This window comes from Agelaius tricolor, unplaced genomic scaffold (assembly GCF_023055355.1).
Source record: "Agelaius tricolor isolate 1412-34295 unplaced genomic scaffold, bAgeTri1.0.p SCAF_16, whole genome shotgun sequence".
Classification (NCBI taxonomy): domain Eukaryota; kingdom Metazoa; phylum Chordata; class Aves; order Passeriformes; family Icteridae; genus Agelaius; species Agelaius tricolor.
The window spans coordinates 2,481,460-2,503,620 of NW_027269276.1; the positions used below are offsets into that span (position 1 = coordinate 2,481,460).

Genomic DNA, 22,161 nt, shown 5'->3' on the forward strand with positions numbered 1-22,161 from the left:
CCGGAGTGTTGTGTGTTCACAGCGTCACTTGTGGGAAGCATTCTGTGTACCTGGCATCAGGGAGAGCCCTCTGCAAGATCCCTTCCCAAAATGTTCCTCTTTTCAAAGCTGCTCAGGACAGTGGATGGCTGCTCTGGCAGAGGGAATGGGGCAGAGCAGGAGCCATGGTCACAGAGGAAGCAGGTTGTGCCCTCCTGCACAGTCCAGGGCCTCCAGCCTCATCGCTCTCTGCTGTCGCTGCATGTGCCTGAATTGCAGATGGATCTGATATTACAAATAAATCTGAATTGCAAATAGGTCTGATGAAATAGGTGTCAGCCCCTGGGAAACATCAGCCTCGGAGCACAAGAAGGAAGTGACTGGAGTGAAATGGCTCCAGTCACTGAGGCAAGGTGAGTAAGGAGGAGTTTCAGGGTGACTTGTGAGACAGAATGGTCTTCTGTTGACCACGTCTCTGTGTCATTGCTCTGCAAGAGGTAAAAAAATAGGACTTATGGCTTTTTTTTTTCTCCTTGGAGGTTCCTCATGTATCCTTCTGGAAAGTGGTGTGCTGCCCTAGGATAATGACAGAGAGAGCTGGTATAATGATGGTTAAAGAGGCATGAGGGTGTTCCCACTGAATCCCAGAGGCTGGCAACTTATGTCCCCAGAGCTGTCTCATGTTTACTGATTTGAGGGGTGTTTATATTTAAATCATGGATACTGTGGCTCTTGTTAAGGGTCTTCTGATGCTATTACTTTTGCATCTTCACTTCTGTGAATAGCTGTGTTGTGAACTGTGAGCAGATGGAGTGCCAGAGATGCTGAGAGATGTACCCAGAGCAGCGCAGTGGGTTAGTGACAAAGACCATGGGAGACTGTCTTGAGCCACTGGACCAGAAGCTGGGACATCATCCTGACTGGTTGTCAGCCATGGGACATTCCTGGTATACTGAGGAAGTTCCTGTTGCAGTTGTGACTTTACAAAACAGCCTCTTGCAGTCCTTGTTTTTCTAGTCACCGGGTTTGGCAGCTGCATGGGAATGGCTGGAGCTTGCAGTGCTTTAAGGGCTCAGCCTGAGCAACGTAAGCTGTCTGGGTCTTAGGGTTAGGGCAGGGAGGCTGCTCTGTTCTCCACACAAAGACTCTGAGGTACCTGTGCTCCTTTCTTCTCTTCTTGTTGGCCTCTCACCTGATCTATACACTGAGTAACTTTCTTATGGGGAATTTGTTTGCACAAAAGTCTGTGAAAACGTGCCAAGACAGACTTATTAATATCAGTAGTTACTATCTAAAGTGATGACACTGTCAATGCTGCTCCAACACAGTTTTTCTGTTAGGTCTCAGCATCCACTGTGCCCTGAGCTGGAGTTTCCTATTGCCTCTGCCACATTCCAGCTCCATGGGCTGCTGCTTCTGCCTCTCAGAAACTCTCTGTGATGCATCTTCAGGCTTCTGAGGACTGAGATGCCTGAAGGCCTGAGGTGTGCCACCCTTTTGGCTGTGGCAGGAGCCAGAAGAGCCCCAGCTCTCGGAGCTCTGTGCAGCTGCCGGCACAGCCCCTCCTGTTTATTTTGCCTGGCTCCGGCTCGGAGCGGTGCAAATGGAGGCGCTTCCAAGCGCTCTGGGGAAGCGAGCAGGAATGCGTCGTGCAGTCTGGCTGGCTCCCGTCCCTTTTGGCGTGATCAGGAGCGGTTCCAAATGCGTGTACGCAAACAGAGAGCCAATGTTGACAGCTTTACAAGAGCTGGAGTGGTGGGCAAAGCACACTCCGACTGCTTTGCAGCACAGCTAAGTGTACCCTGGACGTACAAAACTCCATAGCCTGAAGGATCAAGGACTTGGGGAGTGGGGAAAGAGCCCCCCTAAAAATCCAAGGCAATTTCTGGAAACCTGCCACTCTTCCTGGGCTTCTGGTTACAGAGAGTTCAGGGTGTCAGCTTGTGGCTGAACTAGTACATTAGTGGATTTAATTTCTGAGCTGAAATCTGTCAGCTGTATAAAGAAGTTGAGAGGAATGAAAGAGGACTGCCTGATGGCCCCTTTGCTTGTCTGGACTGGGATCCATGTGTTCCCTCCCAGGGCTTCCAGACACAGACGTGGAACTGGGGAAAATGTTGCACAGGCTGTTTCTCAAGACAAATGAGAAGCTGTTCCTAGAGCAGCTTCTCCTGCCACGCTCTGTGGAGAGACCCCAGAAGCTGTGGCAGGTGGTGATCTGAGGAGTACATCCAGGTAGTAAATGGACAGTCCTCGTCCAAACTAATGAATCTCTCTGCATCTTTTTTTAATCAGAGGAGTGTATTTAATCTGTTACATTCTCTGTTTTTCACATACATGCAAACAGCAGAGGAGCAAGTTTAGTAATGTGTAGGTTGGACCATATATTTTAGGATCTGTTTGCTGAATTATTTCTTGGGGGATTTTGGGATCGTAGTTTGAGATACAAGTGCTGTGTGTGCAGGTCTTTTAATAGCACTGAAAAATGATTGAACTTCTGTGTTTTAATCCACCATGTTTCTTTGTGTGCTGCTTTAAAGATGACAGGATGTCACTGCTCTGCTGCAGCACCATCTTAGTAAGGAGGAAGAGAGACTCCAAAGAGAGACATTGCACAACATGGAGATAAATTCTTCCCTGTTCAGCTTTTCAGTTCAATGTTTGCATTGACAAATGCATAATTGCTTACAAAACATTTGGAAGACATGAGGTAAAAGACAATAAAAAACTGATTTATTGAGCTTATCTGTATTGTTGGGCAGAAATAACCTGTTACTCCAATACACCGAGCAGTGGAAGCCAAGTTGCTTTTCAGCCTCCCTGGATGACTTGTGTGCTGACCCAGACACTCCACAGGTGCCTGGGAAGGGAAAGGAAAGGAGCATTTCTGTGAGCACTGGTGCTGACACATTGTACTGGGACAACCTCTGCAGTCCCAGTACCAAAGCACTGTCCTTGCTGTGGTTTCTGCTGAGGCACACACCTAAAAGATCCTGTAAGGCTTGGGGACCAAAGGCTGCAGAGAAGGAGTTCTGAGAGCACTAAGGTTGAGGAATTGAGTCCATAGCCTTGTAACCAAAAGTCATCCCATCCCTTCAATGACAGGAAAACTTGGATCCAAGCTGCCACAGGCACTGATATAGCAAAGGTGGGAGAAAAACTCCAAAAAGTAAATGGTAAGTTTCAGAAAGGATATGTGCTTGCATTTGGGGATAAGAGGAGGCAGTTTTTGACTTAGGACACTTGGGAGCACCTGATTTAGGGTGTTAAAAGGGCACCACTCACCTTCTTTAGCCACTTATGAAAACTCCCTTCTCCCAGTTCTTTTTGCTTTCCTGTTAACAAAGCTGTGCATTGCCATTTTCAGGTTAGAACAGTTAGAAAATAAGAAATGCCTATTGCTAAACGCGCTCAGGTGTGAGATCTGACATTGTTTATATTGCCCTGGAAGCAAATTTTCCATGTGTTTGGATACAACTGGGCAAGAGTCTTGCCTAGAGATTTTACATGCTGGTTATCCTGTCCTGAAGTAGAAATAAATTACAGATAAATTTCCAGGGCAGTGTAAAAGGAGGAGAAAGGCAGGTCTGGAGGATGTTTTTCTCCTCCACAGTTGCTGTCAGCTTCTTTCCTAACAGTCCAGGAGGTCTGTGAGTTATCCAGGAAAAGGGAGAGAGCTGGGGAGTGGGAGTAGGACCTGCTCTGCAAACACAGCGCCCACATTTTTGAAGGTGTGTGCTTTGCAATGGGTAATTTGCTCCCCTATTGTCTGCAGAATTACAGCAGTGACAGCATTGACTTTCTCTAATGAACAGCTGCTCAGTGCTAGGATCCATTCCCGGAGGAGGCTCGCAGGGATGAATAAGGTTTCATGCTCCTCCTCCAGAGAGGGTGAGAAAGTTTGCAGAACAGAAGATTGTTGCTTGATTGTCAGAGATCTCCAAATCTTGACCTGCTGACAGCTGAGAGCTGAATGTGTTGCCATGCTAGTCATGTTTAACCTTGCAGCACTTTTGCCAAGGCAGGGTGTTCATGGAATCGGGAGAGAGGTGTTAGTTCCCATCTAAGAAGTCGTCCTCTTGTCACTGCAAACGACCATCACAAATTGGCTGAACAAAAAGCATTTTCCTCCTGTTGCACTGCCTGAATTCTTTGCTGATACTCTGCACTAACAAGAGCAGGGAGGCGGGAGAAGATCACTCTTGAATTATGGATGCATTAGAGGCAGAGCCAAGTTATGAACTCTTGGAGATGGAAGTCACTGATGGATATTATAACTCAAGCCATAAGCTCAAATAAACATTCTGAGCTTTGTCCCAATCAGCTCCCCCTGGTGCTTCCCTTGACATCCCTGCTCAGAGTTCACCTTCACTGTGAAATGACACAATTGGATTTGTGGAGATTGTGCAGCCTCAGGAGTGTGCTGAGGTGTGTCTGGCCACTCACTCACTCACAGGTTCCCTGTGCTCCCCTCCCCACCTCCTTTTCAATTTATAACACACATCCTCATAAATGCTTTGTTATATTTCCTCTGTGCCTGCCCTGAACCCAGCTCCAGGCACTGAGGGATGCCTGTGAGAGCAGTGGTACAACAAAGTGGGGCACCCAGGTTTGGCCTGACTCCCCTGTCTCGTGACAGGAAAGTAGGAAAACACATAAACTGAGAAGTCTTGTGTAGTGAGTCATTTGGAAACAGTAAACTGCAGGCAATATTCTGAAATATTTTTGCAGCTGATCAGTAAGACTGGGCTCTTGGCCTGTGGTAGCACCTTTTTTGTCTCTCTGTGCAGGGGTTAACAAACTGTGCAGGAAGAGGACTGCCTTCTCAAACTCTTTCAGTGCACTGAGAATTTCCCTCAGTTCTGTGCACTGCTCACAGTGATCCCAGAGCCATTCTTGGCACCCCGTATGTGAAAAGAGGGTAAAATTGATCCATCTGATTCAGAAGGGCAGAAAGTTCACAAAGGCCTCAGTGATGGAGAGTTTTGATGTGAGTCCATGGGTTGTGCCTTGGGCTGTGCAAAGCTTTTGCCTGGAGCAGCTCTGCTGCTTGGAGAGACAAAACAAAGCTGGCAGAGTGGGAGAAATCTCAAAGCCCAAGTTTTAAATAGCAGCTCTGTGAAAGCTTTTCATGCCCCAGAGCAGCCAGCACGGCGCAGGTGCATTCAGTGACCTGTTTTGTTCAGGCAGTGAAAGATGTCTTGGAAACTGCAGCTCTTTTTTTCTTTTGGTTCTGACAATTCCCTCTTGACCTGAAATTATCTTAATGGCAGTGGAGACAAAAAGCCTCATGTTGGTTTTACTCTCCAATGTGTGTTGGAATCCCCTGTGTGGAAGTTTCCCTGGTTAGCTGAATACTGTTCTTGGGAACTCCTCACTGAAACACAGTTTGTGGGGGTGAACTTGTGATCCATTGTGTCCACCCAGCCTAGAGAGGTGGGTGGCAAGGGGAAAATGTGCTCCAAAGGGGCTGTTTGAAGAGAAACTTGACTTGTGGACTTGCTCTGAGACATCCACAATGGAATACAAAGCTGGAGAGAAAAGTGTTTGTGCAAGAAGTGTAAGGGGCATTCATCCATGCACACACCCAGGAATGCACTGAGAAAGCAAGCAGAACTGTTTATGTTTGTAATATAATTTTCAGTAATAATCAGATATGGGGCCTGGACTAATATATTTTCCCAATAGTTTTTCAAGGCTGAAACTAAGGTAAAACCTCTCTGCTATTGACTGACAGCACTACCAGGCAGCTGTCAGGGACCAAGTGATACAGGACAAGTGCCTTCAGATGAAGCTTCTATAACCTGTAAAGTGCTTTTGCCAGTCAATACCTGGGGCCATGCACCTGATGGAGCAGATGAGTGTTTAAGTCAGGTTTGAGCAGCTTTCTCTTTTTCTCTGCTCTAAGGTTGGTAGAGAAAGCTGCTTGGAAATCTGGCAGGGAATATATTACCATCTGGCTGGTGTTATTTCTTTTTACTCTAGATTTATTTTTTCCCCAAGCAGTGCAGAAAAAGACAGCTTTTTGCACACAGATGTGCCTCAGCCATGTCCTGCCCAGCAGGTATGTGGCAGCCAGTGGTGCTGGGTAAAGAATCTCACTCCCAGGGCAGGATGGACATCCTACCATGGATATTCCTGCTCCCAGGATATGTGGTGTCAGCTGCTGCCCTGCTCCTTTTCTTCAGAAGCTGCCATGGCCCTGCAGGCAGTGATTCGTGTCCAGGGTGGGCATATTGGGCTTGCTGAGCCCTGTGCAGGGTGAGCTGAGCCTGAGCCTGGGCTGTGTGGAGGTGTGTGACCACATCCAGCCCTGCTAAGCTCAGAGCAGCTCCTCACCTGGCTCCTTTGCACCACTTTCCCCAGCTCACTCATCACAACTTACTGGGTTCTCCAGTGTCTTTCCAGCACTGTGGTTTTCCCTTGAATGGCAGCTGTAAAACCCTTTGCCTTTGTTTCTGATACTCTTTCATGTGTTTCCTTCCAAATCCTGGCTGGAAAGCTCCTTCTCCTTGTTCTTTCTCTGACATTGCCTCATCCCTCTGTGCCGTGTGGGGTATTCACCTCACATTAACAATGTGCAGAGCAGCCTCACCCATCTAGCTGGGCCTCACTGAACTCCCTGTGCTCAGTTCTTGTGCAGGACTAATGATTACTTGTGGATTTCAGGGCTTTGTTGAACTAGAGCTGGAGTTAAAAGAAAGCTGCTGTTGCAGAGAGCCTTGAGTTTCTCTGATCCTTGAGCTTATGTGCCTGGGGTGGAAGCTCTTGAGCCAGTTTTTGCATTAAGCCCATTTTCTGTCTCAGTAGTTCAGAGTGACCAGGATTTTGATCTGATTGTCAGTGACTTCTCAGAATCCATATTTGCTGAGTTTTCTTCCTGTCCCTATGCTGTTTCCCAAGTTGTCCTGCTGCAGCCAGGTGTGCTGGCTGTGAGGCTGAAGGTGTCTGTGGATGTGGACGATGGGAGCAGCAGTGGATGTGATGGAGCAAAGTCCTGGCCAGCCCAGAAGGAGACTGGGTTTGCCTGTCCACACCAACCCCTCTGTGTAGGGTACTCATTCCACTGGAAGGAGGACAGCTGGCTTGGCTCTTCCCTGCCCCAGGGCAGCTCCTCTTGCTGCTGTTTGCCCAGGGCTGGGATTGCAGGTCAGCGTGGTCCGGCCACTGCCCCAGGTCAGGCACTGTGGGCGCTCCTCGGTCTCTGCTTCCATCTGCTGGACAAGCACTGGCTCCTGCTCACTCCTGGTTTCCCTTGGTGCCTCAGGGATTCTGCTGGCTCCTCTTGACCGTGCTCACATAATTCTAGAGATGGAAATCCTTTTCACGCACGTATGGACTGCGAGAACATTTCAGCCTGGAACCAATGCTTTGGCAAGACTGCCCTGCCTAGATTGACTGGCACTGAGCCTGGGGCTGGGCTGAGCACAGCGCATTCTGTGCAGCCCTCTGTGGCCTCCTGCCATGCAGGCAGCTCTGCCTGTGAGGCTGAAGCTCCTCTGATTTATATCCCCAAGGAATTCAGATATGAGTGAATTGTTTGGATGCTGCATGAATGGCCAGCGAGGGTCTCCAGAAGTGACCAGAGCAGGTGGTACAGGATAGCATGTAAAGAAACTGGGCAGGGAGGACATGGTGCTTTCCTTGGACATCTCCCTCAGCATCTGACAATCAGGGTCCCAGTCAGAGTATCCCAGTCAGGAGCATTTTGGACTGGGGACTGCAATGAGACCATATTTAACAGTCCTGGTAAATGTGTCCTTTTAGAGCTTGTCTGAATCTCTTGGGTTTTGAACTCTGCAGCATCTTGATACACTGAGTTCAGAAAGGTCCTGCTTTTATTTGTTTGAGACCTACTGCCAATAACTTTCATTGCAGGCCTAATTGTTACTGGCTCTATGTGACTCCTCTACAGTTATTTCTCCCTTCATGAGGACAACAACAAAAGTGTCCCCCAGAGTTAGAGGTATTTGAGAGAGCTGGAGGAACTAGTGAGGGTCATGAACACTCTGGTCTGCTCAAGAGTGCTCCGGTTGTTTTCATCTGACAACAGAAATTTGGCTGCTGCAAAGGCATTTCCTTAACCTTCCCTTAACCTCTGCTCAGCAGTGGGCAGACACAGGCAGAAGTTTCATTTCAAGCAGAATATCCCCATCCCATTCTCAAGGCATTGTGCAATGCAGCTTGGAGACCTTCCTGTAAACCTTGCTTGATTTAGGTGTTGGCTCTGGGTCTGTGCACGTACAAGCTACACAGCACTGTCTCCTCCAGATGTGGGATGACTGATCAGTCTTTGTGCTGTCAGGTGAAGGCCAGGACGCAGCCATGACCTCTCTGTGTTGCACTTTACAGTCCAGCATCTGGCTATTAAAATTGCTTTAGCCAAGTGACTGGATTCTTTCTGAGCTGCTCCAGTGCTTTGGCAGGGTGAGTGTTGGTGTTGCTCTGTTTGAGGACAGTGGTGTCTTGTTTCAAACATCCATGTAGCAACAGTTCATGACGGTGTTGGGCTGAAATTCTACTTGTTTTCCATGTGAAAATCCTGTTATTAGAAGCCGTATGATTAGAGTAAATTTTGCTGGGCAGATTGTTTGTTTCTTTAGTAAAAATTCTGTAGTCATATAAAAGCAAGACATGTTTTTCTCCCCAAGATGGGCCCGAGCCATTTCCACACATGAGACTGCCCAGGGAAGCACAGCTAGGGAGCCAGGACTGTATTCTTTTTTTTCTTGGGAACTTTGCATCTTGGAAGGACAGATTTTTTTTTTAATTTTTGACATTAGGTTCCCAGGCAGCAGGAGGAGATGTCACCATCGTTGCTGCTCCGGAGAACACCACGGTGGTGGCTGGGGAGAGCGTGGTGATGGAGTGCATGGCAGCTGCTGATCCCACCCCCTTTGTCTCCTGGATACGACAAGGTGAGTGTGAGGAACAGACTAAACTTCTGTTATCCATAGGAACCTGTGGATACTACATTCTAAAAATCTATTAAGAGTGGAAAAATCTGGGACAGGAAGGGTGCTTGTAACGTCGATACCTAATGACACAGGTGGTGGCGTAGTGTGGGGTGTCCTTGCTAAAGTGGAATTATTAATTAAATCTTGAAGGCTACAAAGCACACAATTCAATTTATAGTTGTTTCACCTATGCCTGGATGCCTTTTGATCTAAATTAGTCTTTCTCATGTGAACTGGAGCAGTAAAGGTCATGAGATGGGGTCAGGTGCCACTCCTCCCTGGGCTCCAAGGTTACTGGGGATTCTGTGGAATCTGCCATTGCACTGGAGAAATAGCTTGTATTTTGCAGCATTATAAAACTTGATAAAATCTGTTAATCCTTGGAGTGACTGAGACTGTTACTGGGAGGTTTTTGTTGAATGGAGGGATTGAGGAGCTGCTTAGGTCTCATCAGAGGTGTATGAATGAGCTGGGCTGGCAGATGTTACCCAGGGCTGATAGCCAAAGTCATGAGTTGGATGCCAGTGTCACTTCACTGAGAATCACATCCATCAGATGTGTTTCAGAGGCTCTGACTGAAGACATTCTCAGCTCAGAGGTTGATTCTCCCCTAGAAAAGGCATTCAGTCATTTTCATAAATCCAGGTCACAATTTAAGAGTCCTCTCCCCTGTAACCATTTATTGTGGTTGGTTTTCAGCCCAGATTTGTCCACAGGCAGTAATTTTAGCATATTAAAATATTTCCTCTTCCCCACAAAAAAAAGGAGCAAAAAAACCTCAGAGGATACCACTTTGGAAATCAAGTGAGCAAGGCTTAAATGTTATGGCAGAAATGTTTCTAGTTTATCCCATGTGCTTTATAATTACAAATGCTCAGCATTCCCCTGCTAGATCAGTTACTGCTTTACTGAGAACTGCTGATGCCCATGGTAAAGTAGATAATATTAGAGTTAATTATCATTAGGAGAGGTTTTCATGAGGAAGGAAGACAAGGGTAGAGGGGGAAGGTTTGGTGAACCAGTTCTTTCTATGCTTTATTTTCAAGTGTTTTCTTGGTCCCAATCTCCTTCCTTGTGTGGACTCTTCAATTTAAAAGGATGGAGTAACAGTGCAAGTCATTCTGAGTTACACAAGTTTGTTTCCAAGCTTTCATTTAGGAGCAGAGTGGGTTACTGGACCATCAGTCATGTGGGGAATACTGAGGATGTACCTCCAGGTTGCCAGTTTGGCTCTTGCCAGCCTTGGTGGTGTCAGCTAAGTGCTACCATCTGGAGTCAGTTTTCCAACCAACTGCCCCAGTGCAATTGGGGTGTGCAGACTGTGTGCTCTGAGTGTGCAGCCACTGAACTGTGAGGCCATCTGAAGACCCTCCCAAAGTGCAGGGAGGGGGCAGAGGATCTGCTCTCAGCCACATTCCCTGCTGATGGTGCTAAGTCAGTGCAGCTGTTCACAGTGGAGGTGGGGAGTTTGTTCTGTGTGAGCTCCAGGCTCGGCTGAAGCTGGAGAGGTAAAGGCAGGCAGTGCTGGAGAGGTGCTTCTGCAGGTGGAGAGAGACAAAGTCTGGTGGTGCACAGGTACTGCACAAATTGGCTGGTCCTCCCAGTCTGCAGACTTGTGCCAGACCTCCCATCTAAGCCTCTCCTCAGCTTGTCCCCAGCTCTTGGCTTTGTCTCCCACACACTCTCAGAGGTACCAATGCCAAATCCCTGAGATTCTCACCTCAGAATGATGCTGAGAGTATGCAGTGCCCAGCACCACCCTCTGCCCTGTCTGTGATGCTGAGGAGCCCAGGGCTACTTGAAGTTGTAGAAAGACATCTTGGCTTCTGGCCAGTGAGAAGGAGCTGCCCTTTCCTCCTTCCCTACTCAGCAGTGCTGAGCACCCAGCCTGGAGAGTGGGGAGAAGGCAGCTCATGACCCATGTCTCTGACATAAACACCAGAGTTCCAGGGAGCACCAGGTGTCTTTCTGACACCTCACAGCCAAGCTGTGAACAAGGAATGGATCAGGAAGCTCAGTAAATTTGGGTTCACATCCAGAACACAGAGGAGGAGGAGGAGTCCCTGGGTTGTCAGTGATTCAACAGTGTTGCTGACATTGCATGAATGAGTGTCTGTGCTCATGACAGGGGTCAGCAGGCAGATCCAGCAGCTTTTCCAAACCGTGTGTTAGCACAGCTTTCCCTTGAATGTGCTATTCCTAGCGCTCTCATTGCAGGCACACCCTAGGCATCAGAGACTGTTTTGATCCAAACCAGAACTTTTTTGATTATTACAGGCTAAACTAAACCTTGGGGCAATGTTGGCTTGAGCTGGCTGTCAAGCACTGAGGAGCATCCCAGCAGGAATCTTCCTCTGTGCTGGGGTTTGGGATTTGGGGGTCTCTCCACTCCCCAGCTGCAATCCTGGCATTGTTTACAAGCCCTCAAAAAGGGCAGCCTGGGCTCCCCCCCACATTTGTGCACGTTTCTTCCTGCAGATGGAAAGTCCATTTCCACAGATGTGATTGTGCTGGGCCGGACAAATCTCCTCATTCCTTCCAGCCAGCCCCATCACTCCGGGGTGTACGTCTGCCGAGCCAACAAACCCCAAACCCGGCAGTTCGTTACCGCCGCAGCTGAGCTCCGCATCCTCGGTGAGTAGAGCAGGCAAATTCTCAGGCATAAATGGTGACCAGTTTGCTCTGGGTTGCATGGATCAACCTCCAGGAGATCCCCAAGGCTTTGTGGTCTTTGTGGTCTTTCTGGGTGAAGTGCGAGCCGGGTTAGAGCTAGGAGGCCCAAGCTGGGATAGTTCTCAGTGGGAGTGTCACCTTTTTAATTTGGGGTTTAGTTCCTGGTATTTACTGAACCGTTTTATGCCTTATTCTTGTTCTCCAGGGTTCCCCCTTGGAAATCTCTATCAGCAATTAACTTTCAGTATCCTGGAAGCCTGCAGGGAGAACAGCCTAGGATCAGGGAATGCAGCACATGATTGATACAGAATTTATTTTTCCTTTTGGACAGAATCTAAATTAAGCCTCTAGAGTCTGTCTGGCAAATCCCATCTTGTAAGCAAAGCTGCTACTGAATAAAGCATAGCACCGAGTGGGGAGGAGAAGGGATTTGCTTTGCTATTTTTTCCTCCTCCTTCCTGCATTAATTTTTCCTCTCTCCTCCCAGCTACCCCCAGCATCTCCCAGGCTCCTGAAACCATCTCCCGCACCCGAGCCAGCACGGCCAGGTTTGTGTGCAAGGCAGAGGGAGAGCCAGCCCCCACGATCCACTGGCTGAAGAACGGGAAGCCCATCCTCTCCAACGGGCGCGTGAAGGTGCAGAGCAGCGGCAGCCTCGTCATCAACCAGATCGGCCTGGAGGATGCTGGCTACTACCAGTGTGTGGCTGAGAACAGCCTGGGCATGGCCTGCGCCACCGCCAAGCTCTCGGTGATCGTGCGGGAGGGTTTGCCCAGCGCTCCCAAGAAGGTCTCGGCCGTGTCCCTCTCCAGCACCACCGTCCTCGTGTCCTGGGAGCGGCCGGAGCACAACAGCGAGCAGATCATCGGCTTCTCCTTGCACTACCAGCGGGCTGTGGGTAGGTGTCACCTCCCTGGGCAGCACAGCTGTGCCAAAGGTACAAGGCACAGGTTGACCTTCTTCCCCAGCTAGTGACAAGTTGTGAGGCAATTCCCTTTTCATTTCAGGTAAAGGAATCTTTTCCTGGGGTCGGTATCAGACAGTGACAGTGCCTGTGGATTAGCCAACATAGTCTAACTTCTTGATTGGCAATAGTGTGTCCACATAGCTTGGTTGTCTGGATTCTATGGGACCAGGCACTGCTGATTTTATGCATACTGATTTTGTATGCAAAGAGTGTGATTGCTAACAGTGATATCAACCAGCTGCATTGTGTACAGGGGGAATCACTAAATTATCCACACCCAGAATCTGAAGTGAGGCACTGGCTCTCTTGGGGTATGTCTTCCCAAACAGCCAGCAAGCCAATGCTCCTGCTGAACTGTTGCCAGAGCTCTGAAAATGAAACTGGTAACTGCAGCTGCTTCAGCATGAATTAAGGAGTTTAAGTCAAAATGGAGACATCAGCATTGAGGCATTGGAGTTTCTGCCCAAAAAACTCATACAAGAGATGAGGCTGTGCAGGTGCTGGGGAAACTAGAGAAGATGTAGTGATTTTTAAAGTGGATTTAGTCTGCAGACCTTGTGAATTAAGTGATTTTTTCAGGAGTGTCTTGGCAGTTCACTGACCTGCTGATCAGTGTTTCCTTGGCTCTAGGAACAGATAATGTGGAATACCAGTTTGCTGTCAATAATGACACAACTGAGCTGCAAGTCAAGGATCTGGAACCAAACACCAACTATGTCTTCTATGTGGTTGCATATTCCCAGCTCGGAGCCAGCCGGACGTCCTCTTCCATCGTTGTCCAGACCCTGGAGGATGGTGTGTTCATTAGATGGGTACTGGTGCCTAGGAAATGTTCTTGACCTGGTTGATAGTGAGCACTGAATGTGCTACAGAGTGGTAGCAGCTCCTAGAAACCTAAACCTGCACCCTGTTCTCATCTTCTCATCATCAGCTTGGGTGATGAAGGATATGAAAATACCCTGGTTGATGGTGGGGCCCATGAGAATCCTTTGGGAATTGCAGGCAGCTCATAAGGGCTTTTACCTAACCCATGTGATATTGCTCTAAGCTTCATTCTGGGCCAGACTGGATTTCAACTCAGAAGAAACATCTATTGCAATATGTAGGGGTGGGAGGAGCCTTGAGGTCAGACCCCTTAAGAGCCAGTAGTTTGTGTTGATCTTACCATTTATCACATAGCATTTTGTGAGCAGTAAAGGCAGAGTGCCAGAAACACAGCTGCCCAACGGGAAGCCATGCACAGCTTTCAACAGGCTGCAGGACAAGAGGCAAGTAGAGATGGTTTTGGCAGACCTTGTGTGCATTATGTGCTTTTAATGCTCCTGACATGGTGACCTGCGTGGTCCCATGTGTATGTCTGAAGCCTGGAAGGCTAAGTTGAAAGCATGAAAGCTGCCTGCAGCCCAGAGCTGTGCTTCTCAAGGGAGTGAGGATTCCCAGGCTGCAGATTGGATCTGTGAGCCATTTGCTTTTGTGTCTCCTTCGTGCTCCACGTACAGCTCAAGCTGAGAGCTGGTGTGTGCCACCCTGCCCAGTTTGCTCTGGGTACAGGTCCCTGGGAGCAGTGTGGCTGTGGCCAGCAGCTCTGGTCAGCCTGGAAGTGGAGCAGTCAAGCATCTCCCCTCCCCAGACACCCCTGAAGGGCTGTGTTGTGTTGGTTCCTGCAGGACAGACACCAAGTCACCAGTGGCTGTGGTAGAGCCAAGTCAGTGGCCTCCAGCCAGCTCAGAGAGCTGGCAGATGTGTTGAGGTGTTGCTGTGGTCTTTGCTGACTTCTCTTGGTTGTTTACCCAGTTCCCAGTGCAGCCCCTCAGCTGTCCCTGTCGAGCATGACTCCTGGTGACATCCGTGTGACGTGGCTGCCTCCTCCTCCCGAGCTGAGTAATGGCAAGATAACCAAGTACAAGATCGACTACTGCACCCTCAAGGAAGGTGAGGGAAACACCATTCGGGGGTTTGTTGTCTGCTCCAGTGGTGTTAACAGCCTGTAATGTGAAGGGGAGATGGTGCAAAGCTGAAAATAGGGCCCATTTTACCCAGGGGAGGAGAACCCTTTCATAGCCTGGCTCTGTCTGGTGGTTATGGCAGTGGCAATTCATACCACCTCGAGGTGCCTTTTTGTGTGATTGTGGAGGAGCCGTGTCCCCAGAATGGTCTGACCCATGTTTGAGCTGTCCCAGAAATGTCTGCATGAGCAGCCCTTCACTGCCATCTGCGCTGTGTTTTGGGGAAAGAGCTTTATGCTGCATGGGGAAGAGGAGTAAGTGCTTTGAATTTCCTTAAAATGGAGTCTGATCAAAGTGATCCTTGAAAAAAAAACCCCTAAATACCCTGTCCATGTTGTGTTGCTCTATTACCGAGTTTTATCTGGTTTTATTTCCATTGTCAGGCACACTAAGCAGGGTTCAGCAGGGATGGTAACATTTACATCTGCTGGATGTGGCTGTTCCAATTCCACGTGTGCTTGCTTTGCAAATCCTTCTGGGTATTTGCTCTTAAAACTGTCAAAGCTCTGCAGCTTCTCACTTCCCAGGGTCATGATTCTTCCTGAGAGAAGGATGGCGAGTGTGATGAGGTGCTGGACATGTTCCCATGTATTTGAACTGGCTTAGTAGTCTGTGCTGTGACTCCTGGCTCTGGTTCTTTTGCCTTGAGCCTGCACATGGCTCAGTGGCATCGTAAAACCTTGGAAACACTTGCAATCCAGGGATCACACTCAGCAGTATGCTGTTACATAGCAGGGACAGTGCTCCTGCCTGAGTTAACACCAAGGGAAGTTGAAATCAAGACCTCTGTGTACTCTAAACAGGCCACATGAATCTTAGCTGATACAGTGAAAATCCCAGGCTAGTCTCAGTTTAAATTTCCTGTTACCTCCCTTATGAACTTGGGTGGGCTGAAGAGGGAGCAGTAAAACCTCTGTCTGGCTGGATGAGGGTGTGAATTTTGCGGAAAGCAGAGCTGCTGGACAGTTCTGGTTCACATGAAGGTGAGGGTTTAAATAGAGCAGTGAGAAGCATTGGAACATGCCATCAGCTCCCATTAGCTGTTCTCATGTTCCACCATCACATCATCAGAGCAAGGTTTCTGACAGCTCCCTCTGGGCAGGCTCTGGTGCTAAAGGCAACCTGCAATTTGGAATGTAATGAAGGGAGTTGTCAGTCAGAATATCTGCCCAACCTTACAGTTTTTTTTTTCTGATGGCATAAGACTGCTCTGGGCAAAGCCAAGCCAGCCCAGGGCGTGCAGACCACGAGGAGGTAACGAGGCTTGTGGCTGCTCAGCTGTACTTCCCTTGGGCTGGGAAATCCCTGTTTTCAGTGGTGTCCCCTTGGTTCCAGCAGATCAGGTCACCTCCATCGAAGTGGGTGGAAATGAGACCCAGATCACCCTGTACTCACTCCATCCCAACAAAGTGTACAAAGTTCGGATCGCAGCCAGCACCAGTGTGGGATATGGGGCCCCTTCCGAGTGGACCCAGCATCGGACTCCTGACAGAGACAACCAGACACATGGTAGGAGGCTGGGGAATGCCTGGGATTTGGGACAGGGTGGGAAACTTAAGACATTTTCAGAGATACTCACTTTCCTTTGGGAATTACAGCCATTGGTTTTGGTCAGACCAAAGTGCTCACCTTTACCTTGCCGCTCAGCAGCCCCTGTACATCTCACTGCTTGCCTGGCAGTGGCGCTTTGCACCCTCTATGTGCAGCTGAGAAAGTTCTTTAAAAAGAAGAAAACAAACAGAACTCCAGATCCCAATGTTAATGACATTTGGGAGTGACAATTCTGCCAAACAGAGCTGAGCCCATACCAGACTCCAGCAGTGGTTAAAGATGGTGATAGCTCAGAACACACTGAGAAACCCCCACAGTGGCTTTGTGACATTGTTGTTTCCTGTATCATCCAGCTGGGAAAGTCAATGGTAGAGTGTGCCTGACTCTCCACTGTCAGGGAGTGGAGACTTCCCACTCAGGACAGCCTTTTCCTCACACTCTTCCCTCACTACTGAGGACCAGGAGGATTCAGTAGACCAGAGAAATGGAGACATGTGGCTCAATCTTTTTCTCTTGTCTTCTTCTTCCAGTTCCATTTGCCCCGACAGAATTAAAGGTCCGAGCGAAGATGGAGTCTCTTCTGATAACGTGGCAGCCCCCAGCAAACCATGCCCAGATATCTGGCTACAAGCTCTACTACAGAGAGGTGGGCCAAGAGGAGTCCAGTGATGAGAGCCCTTTGGATGGTGCTGAAGATGAGAGCTGGGATGTAGGACCCATAAAACTAAAGAAGAAAGTGAAGCAGTATGAGCTGACTCGACTAGGTTAGCTGGCTGCATCTTTCTAGCACTTGATGTGGAAACCTGTGTGGGCCTGTCTCTTGCACTTTGTAGCATCCCAGGATGCTCCCAAGAGAGGTTTGCATGACTGGAGATACATAGGCCCAGGACCATCTGAGGTGTTTTAAGATGATCCAAAATCCTTTCTGGAGTGGGGCTCTTTAGGCTTGTATTGAGCAGAGTTTAAAGCACAGAAATTTCTAATGCCAATTTAGCAGGGATTTTAACCAAGTTACCAATATACTTAGTATATGCTAATAAGTGGTTCTTAATTAGTGTTTTTATTGTGTCACTATAAAGAGTGCCAAGATTGAAATCTCCAGTCAGGACAATTATCTCTCCTTCCCTGTCTGTTTCTAAGGAGCTCTATAATTGCATGCTGTTTGAAATCTCTCTGTATTAAAATGCAGAGATGGGATAATTCACAGCATACTAATTTTAGCCCAGTATTCTGTCCCACTAAAAGAAAAGGGATGGAAGAGTGTCCACGACTGGAGAAGATCTGAGCAGCAGTGAGTCCTGCCTGCCTGGCTCACTGTCCTTAGCATTTCCCACAAGGGGCTGTATTCCTAACATCTGATTGTATTAATTAATTGATTTGCCCATTGATACAGGATGGAGAGAGAAGAGAGTCATGGCAGATGCATCCTTGAAAGAGGCTTTCTGCTTCCCAGAGTTCTTCCATCCCCCACTTTATGCTTCACTCTGTTACTGCCCAGTGAGTGGAGACTGTAGGGCATGGGTCTGTCATGCTGGTTCATCTTACACTTTTAGCATATCTATTATGCATAGTGTAAAGGTCAGGCTGCAGCACCTGGAAGGACTGTTTGTGCCATCTGTAAGTGGGGTTCTCCCAGCTCTGTCACAGCCATCTTGCCATTGAGAGTGTTAACAGTGATGAGTTTCTCTGAAGAATTTAGGTCTGTAATTATTGTGCAGAGGAAGCCACATGTGAACATCATCACGTGCTGCTCCAACCACTGGCAAGTCAGTCGGTGCAGGGGCTGGGAGTGGGCTGAATTGGTTCCAAATGCTCTGGCACAATGATGCTGAGAAGGTTGCTTGTTCTTCTGTAATTACTTCCTTGAATTTGGGCATCCGTCAAGCCCTGATGGTTTCCGTATGATTTGGCGGCTGTGTATCGGCTATCGCTGTGTCAGGAGCGCAGGCTCGGGTTCCTCCCAGCCCAGGATGTTCCCTCTGCTCCCCTTGGGCTGTTGAATGTTGTGCTCCTGCACACAGAGTAAAGGCAGGGTCAGGAATCTGGCTGTGCTGAGGAAGGGAGGGGCTCTGCACATGAAACAAGGAGGAGTGATTGGGATTTAGAAGGGTTTCGTTTTATGGTGCAGAACTGCCCTGTACCACTAAGGGCTGCAGCTTGTAGGCAGAGCGGTCTCAGGAAGGGCTGGCAGCCCTAATGTGATCTGGGCTGATGGGGAATTAGCTGAGAGGATTTCCCAGATCAGGGATGTCTGCCTGGAAAGCACAGCACTGGAACCCTCTGCTTAGATCCCTCTATAAAAGCAAATACCCAACACTGTCTCTTGGGATTTTCTTCCAGAGCCATTGAGTCCAACTGCCTGGGTACCTCAGTGTTGATCAAAAATGAAAACAAATTCTGTCCAAATGTCTTTTAGACACTGACAGGCTTGGGGCACCGACCATCTCTCTAGGAAGCCTGTTCTGGTGTTTGAGGTGGTGTTAGGAAATCCCAGCTTGGGCACTGGGCATCCCAGGCTGAGCTCAGATGTGGATACCAGGCTGAGCTCAGATGTGGATACCAGGCTGAGCTCAGATGTGGTGTGTTCCATGTCAGTGCAGACAAGGTCCAGAGTGGTCACTACATGTCCCTTGGCTCCACAGCTCCATAGTGTCACTGAAGCCAGCGCTCTGTCCCTTGCCTTGCTTTGAAGTGTGGCTTGAAATAGAAGACTTGTCCCATCTTGTGCTGATCCCTGGAGCAAACCATGTCTCTTTAGAATGGTATCACTAATGGTACCATGTGTCTTGTCTGAGAGGTGCATACTGGAGTCCTGTGAGAGAGGTGGGCAGCTGGTCAAGGGCACACAGGAAATCCAGCAATTTCATCAGTCCACAAAATCAGAAGGAAGCTTTCCTGAATCACCAGGAGGGGTTTTCCCTGAGAAATTCTTAGTGACTTCCATCGATGTTCTAGCACTTACTCCCTGTATTGAGGTGCAGCTACCAGGGCCATAATTTATGTGAAAAATAAATGGCAGGGATCTGATCCTGTCTTCCACATTCCCATGAAGGAAGATTGCATTCCTTTGGAAGCAGCTCTCTGGAAATAAGGGTGTTTTCCCACTTAAAGGAAAGTATGGCTTCTGGCACCTGGCCAATATGAACACCTTGAAACGCTGAGTGAAGCAACATATTTAGCATATTGGATATATTATGCAGCCATCCAGATTAGTGATTTAAAATGATCTGGACTAGATTATTCTGCTTATATTTAATGTATGATGGAATGCAGTGAAATACATCTGTTTTCATGCTGCCTACCAGCTTCTTGACAGCTTGATAGAGTTTTATGTCTGCCTGTTCTAAGAGCTTGAACATCTGGGCCTGTGTATAAAAATTGAAGCCAATCCTCTGACTGAGAAATCCAAAATACCCCTATTTTCAGGATGTAAGGTGCTTGATCTTGCAGTCAAGCTCCCCTGGCGTCACGTGTAAGCAGCTGCTGTATTGATCCTGCCCAGGGATGGAGACAGAGGACTTGTATTTCCTTCACTCCATTGTCCAACAGGAGCTGCCCACAGCTGCCTCACATCTGTGAGCTTTTCCTCATCGTTTTGGATTGCACCATCCATGATGTTCTCGTGTCCCACTGAAGCTCAGCCCAAGGCTCAGCCAGAAGGGGAGTGTGGTGCTGGCAAGAGATGGGCTGGGTGTTCTTTGTTCCACTGAGCCTGTGGTCCCAGCCCTTTGGAGGTTGAGTGCTCTTTGGCCTTATCCCCCTTGTGTGGGTTTGAAACATTTTTCTGTGGCTGGAGAGTGTGGAAATGCAGATCAGGCTGTCTTGGAGGCAGACAAAACTCTGTTTGCTTTTGGGATTCTTTGGGGGAGAAAAATGTGGCTGAACTGTTTTTATATTCTGAGCGTGAGCGTGTGTTGTGGAGCAGAGAAAGCCTTTGGTAATTGGTACCATCAGCCTTTGGGAGTGTAATCAGGGCAGTAATAATAAAATTGGCATCAATAAGAAAGGTTTCATTCTGCTTACATTGTCTGGCAAAGAGAGCAGTGATCTGTGAGGTCAGGGAATGAAGAGGCATGTCCCAAATTAACAAACTTCATCAATGTGCTGCAGCCAAGGCAACAAAAGGCAGTGTGGACTGCTCTGGCTGAGCTCCTGAAGGGGCTGGCTGCTGCAGGGAATGTCTTCTTTGAGAACTTTTTATCTCCCAAGTTGTTTCTTTGATTAAACATCTCCATTAAAAATGAAGAAGCTGATGAAAGGCTGGAAGAAAGAGAGAAGTGTTTTTTGGACCAGGGCAGCACTGCTTGGAGACAGAAATCCCTGTCCTGCAGCTCAGTTTGAGATTCCCCACAGTGCAAGGCTCTCTGATGGGAAGAGCATGCAATGAGGACCCTCAGGTTTTTGGTGTGGGTTTTCTGTGCACTGTTGCTTTTCTAATTGCAAATTGGGAAGCTCTACTCTGAAGGCAAAACAGACAAAATACAACAAAGGCTGCCAGTGACTTAACAGGGCGTTTGAGGACTTGCTGGAAGGAACACCCTCACAGCAGTGAATAAATCAGAAAGGACTTCAGAAACAGGAGGTGCATTTTGGGGTAGGAGAGAATGTCCTCACTCCTCAGGAATAAACAGTGCAGTGCAGTCACTTCCATGGTAGAGAGAGGAGTCAGCATGTGTAAGTTTCTTTAGCAGTTTGTAAGAGAAAGATCTAGAGATCCTGAGTAGATTGCTAGAGGCCAGGACACTGGTCAACCCTTGAGGGCTGGGGCAAGTCCATTTCCTGCTGATAATTTCTGTCAAAAGTGAGGGGAGGACCAAAGAGCAGCTGTGCTGATAACATACACCAACTGTGAGACAGTGTTTGTGTGTGGGAAGCCTGTAAGTGGAAGGAGGACTCCCTGCTGTAATTTAGATATCAGGTGATATTTACTTAGGTATAAGGTAACAAAAATGTATTTATTATGTCCAAGCTACTTTCTTGGATGGTGAGAAAAGCTGGCAAGATCAAAGAAAATGTGTCTGACTAGGGAGGGTTGGTGACAAAAATAACCCAAGGCAAACCCTGATTGATTTTTCCAGCTCCTGGGAAACTGTATGAGGTGAAGCTGGTGGCATTCAATAAGCACGAAGATGGGTACGCAGCGGTCTGGAAGGGCAAAACAGAAAAGGCACCTGCGACAGCAGTAGGTGAGAAATGCCCTTCAGTTGTTGTGTCTCTTCTGCTTGGCAGAGGAGGGGTGGAGGGATTACAGAGGATGAACTTCAAAAAGGATTATACCAAAATAGGGAAGGTCATAACAAAAGGGAACCTCCTTTGACAGTCATTGCAAAACACATTCAAGGAATTGGGAAGGAATGAAAGGAGCAAAATGTCCCCCTTCTCATTAGGGTTGTTCTTCCACGGGGTGTGAGTGGCATTATTGTACACCTCCACATCTCTCTTTGTGCTGCACCATAGATCCCCCTGTGCAGAAGGGGCCTCCACTGCCTCCAGTCCAAGTCTATGCGGAGTCCAACAGCTCAACTTCCATCTGGCTCCGCTGGAAGAAACCTGACTTCACAACAGTCAAAATTGTCAACTACACCGTGCGCTTCAGCCCCTGGGGCCTGAAAAACGCCTCTCTTGTGACATACTACACCAGGTAAAGAGGGTTCATCTGCCACGGGTTGCTCATGTCAGGAATGAACACGGGGCAGGAGGAAGTTGCATGGAATTTACAGAACTTAGCAAAATCCTAGGTGTTCCATATGCTGGGAATATCTGCCATGGTCACAGATAATGTTCAGGACTGCTGAGATGTGGCAGTGGGACTTGAATACCAAGGAATCATTTACGGGTCTCTGCATCTTTTTTGCTGTGGTTGGACCTTACACACTCATTAACAACATGGCCGGGTGCAATTATGCATTCGTGATTTGTGAGATGGTCCTCACAAGTTTGGTCTATAAACTGCTAGGGTTTAAGCAGTTTTAATAATTTGGGGATGTATCTTACATCTGAATACTTGTGCCCATTTTTAACCTCTAAC

At 48.2% G+C, this 22,161-nt stretch overlaps 1 protein-coding gene across 2 annotated transcripts in view; it reads left to right on the plus strand.

Annotated features, from left to right (window-relative positions):
- Window positions 1-22,161, plus strand: part of IGDCC4 (immunoglobulin superfamily DCC subclass member 4) — an 87,794-nt gene that overhangs the window by 49,226 nt on the left and 16,407 nt on the right. The window contains exons 5-13 of one of the 2 annotated variants that reach the window (XM_071441185.1): window positions 8,763-8,897; window positions 11,415-11,570; window positions 12,097-12,507; window positions 13,207-13,371; window positions 14,371-14,508; window positions 15,918-16,091; window positions 16,664-16,897; window positions 21,212-21,319; window positions 21,591-21,774. In XM_071441185.1, coding sequence (XP_071297286.1) covers window positions 8,763-8,897; window positions 11,415-11,570; window positions 12,097-12,507; window positions 13,207-13,371; window positions 14,371-14,508; window positions 15,918-16,091; window positions 16,664-16,897; window positions 21,212-21,319; window positions 21,591-21,774 — 1,705 coding nt within the window. The remainder of the gene's footprint in view (window positions 1-8,762; window positions 8,898-11,414; window positions 11,571-12,096; window positions 12,508-13,206; window positions 13,372-14,370; window positions 14,509-15,917; window positions 16,092-16,663; window positions 16,898-21,211; window positions 21,320-21,590; window positions 21,775-22,161) is intronic. The other variant, XM_071441186.1, reaches the window with a different exon arrangement.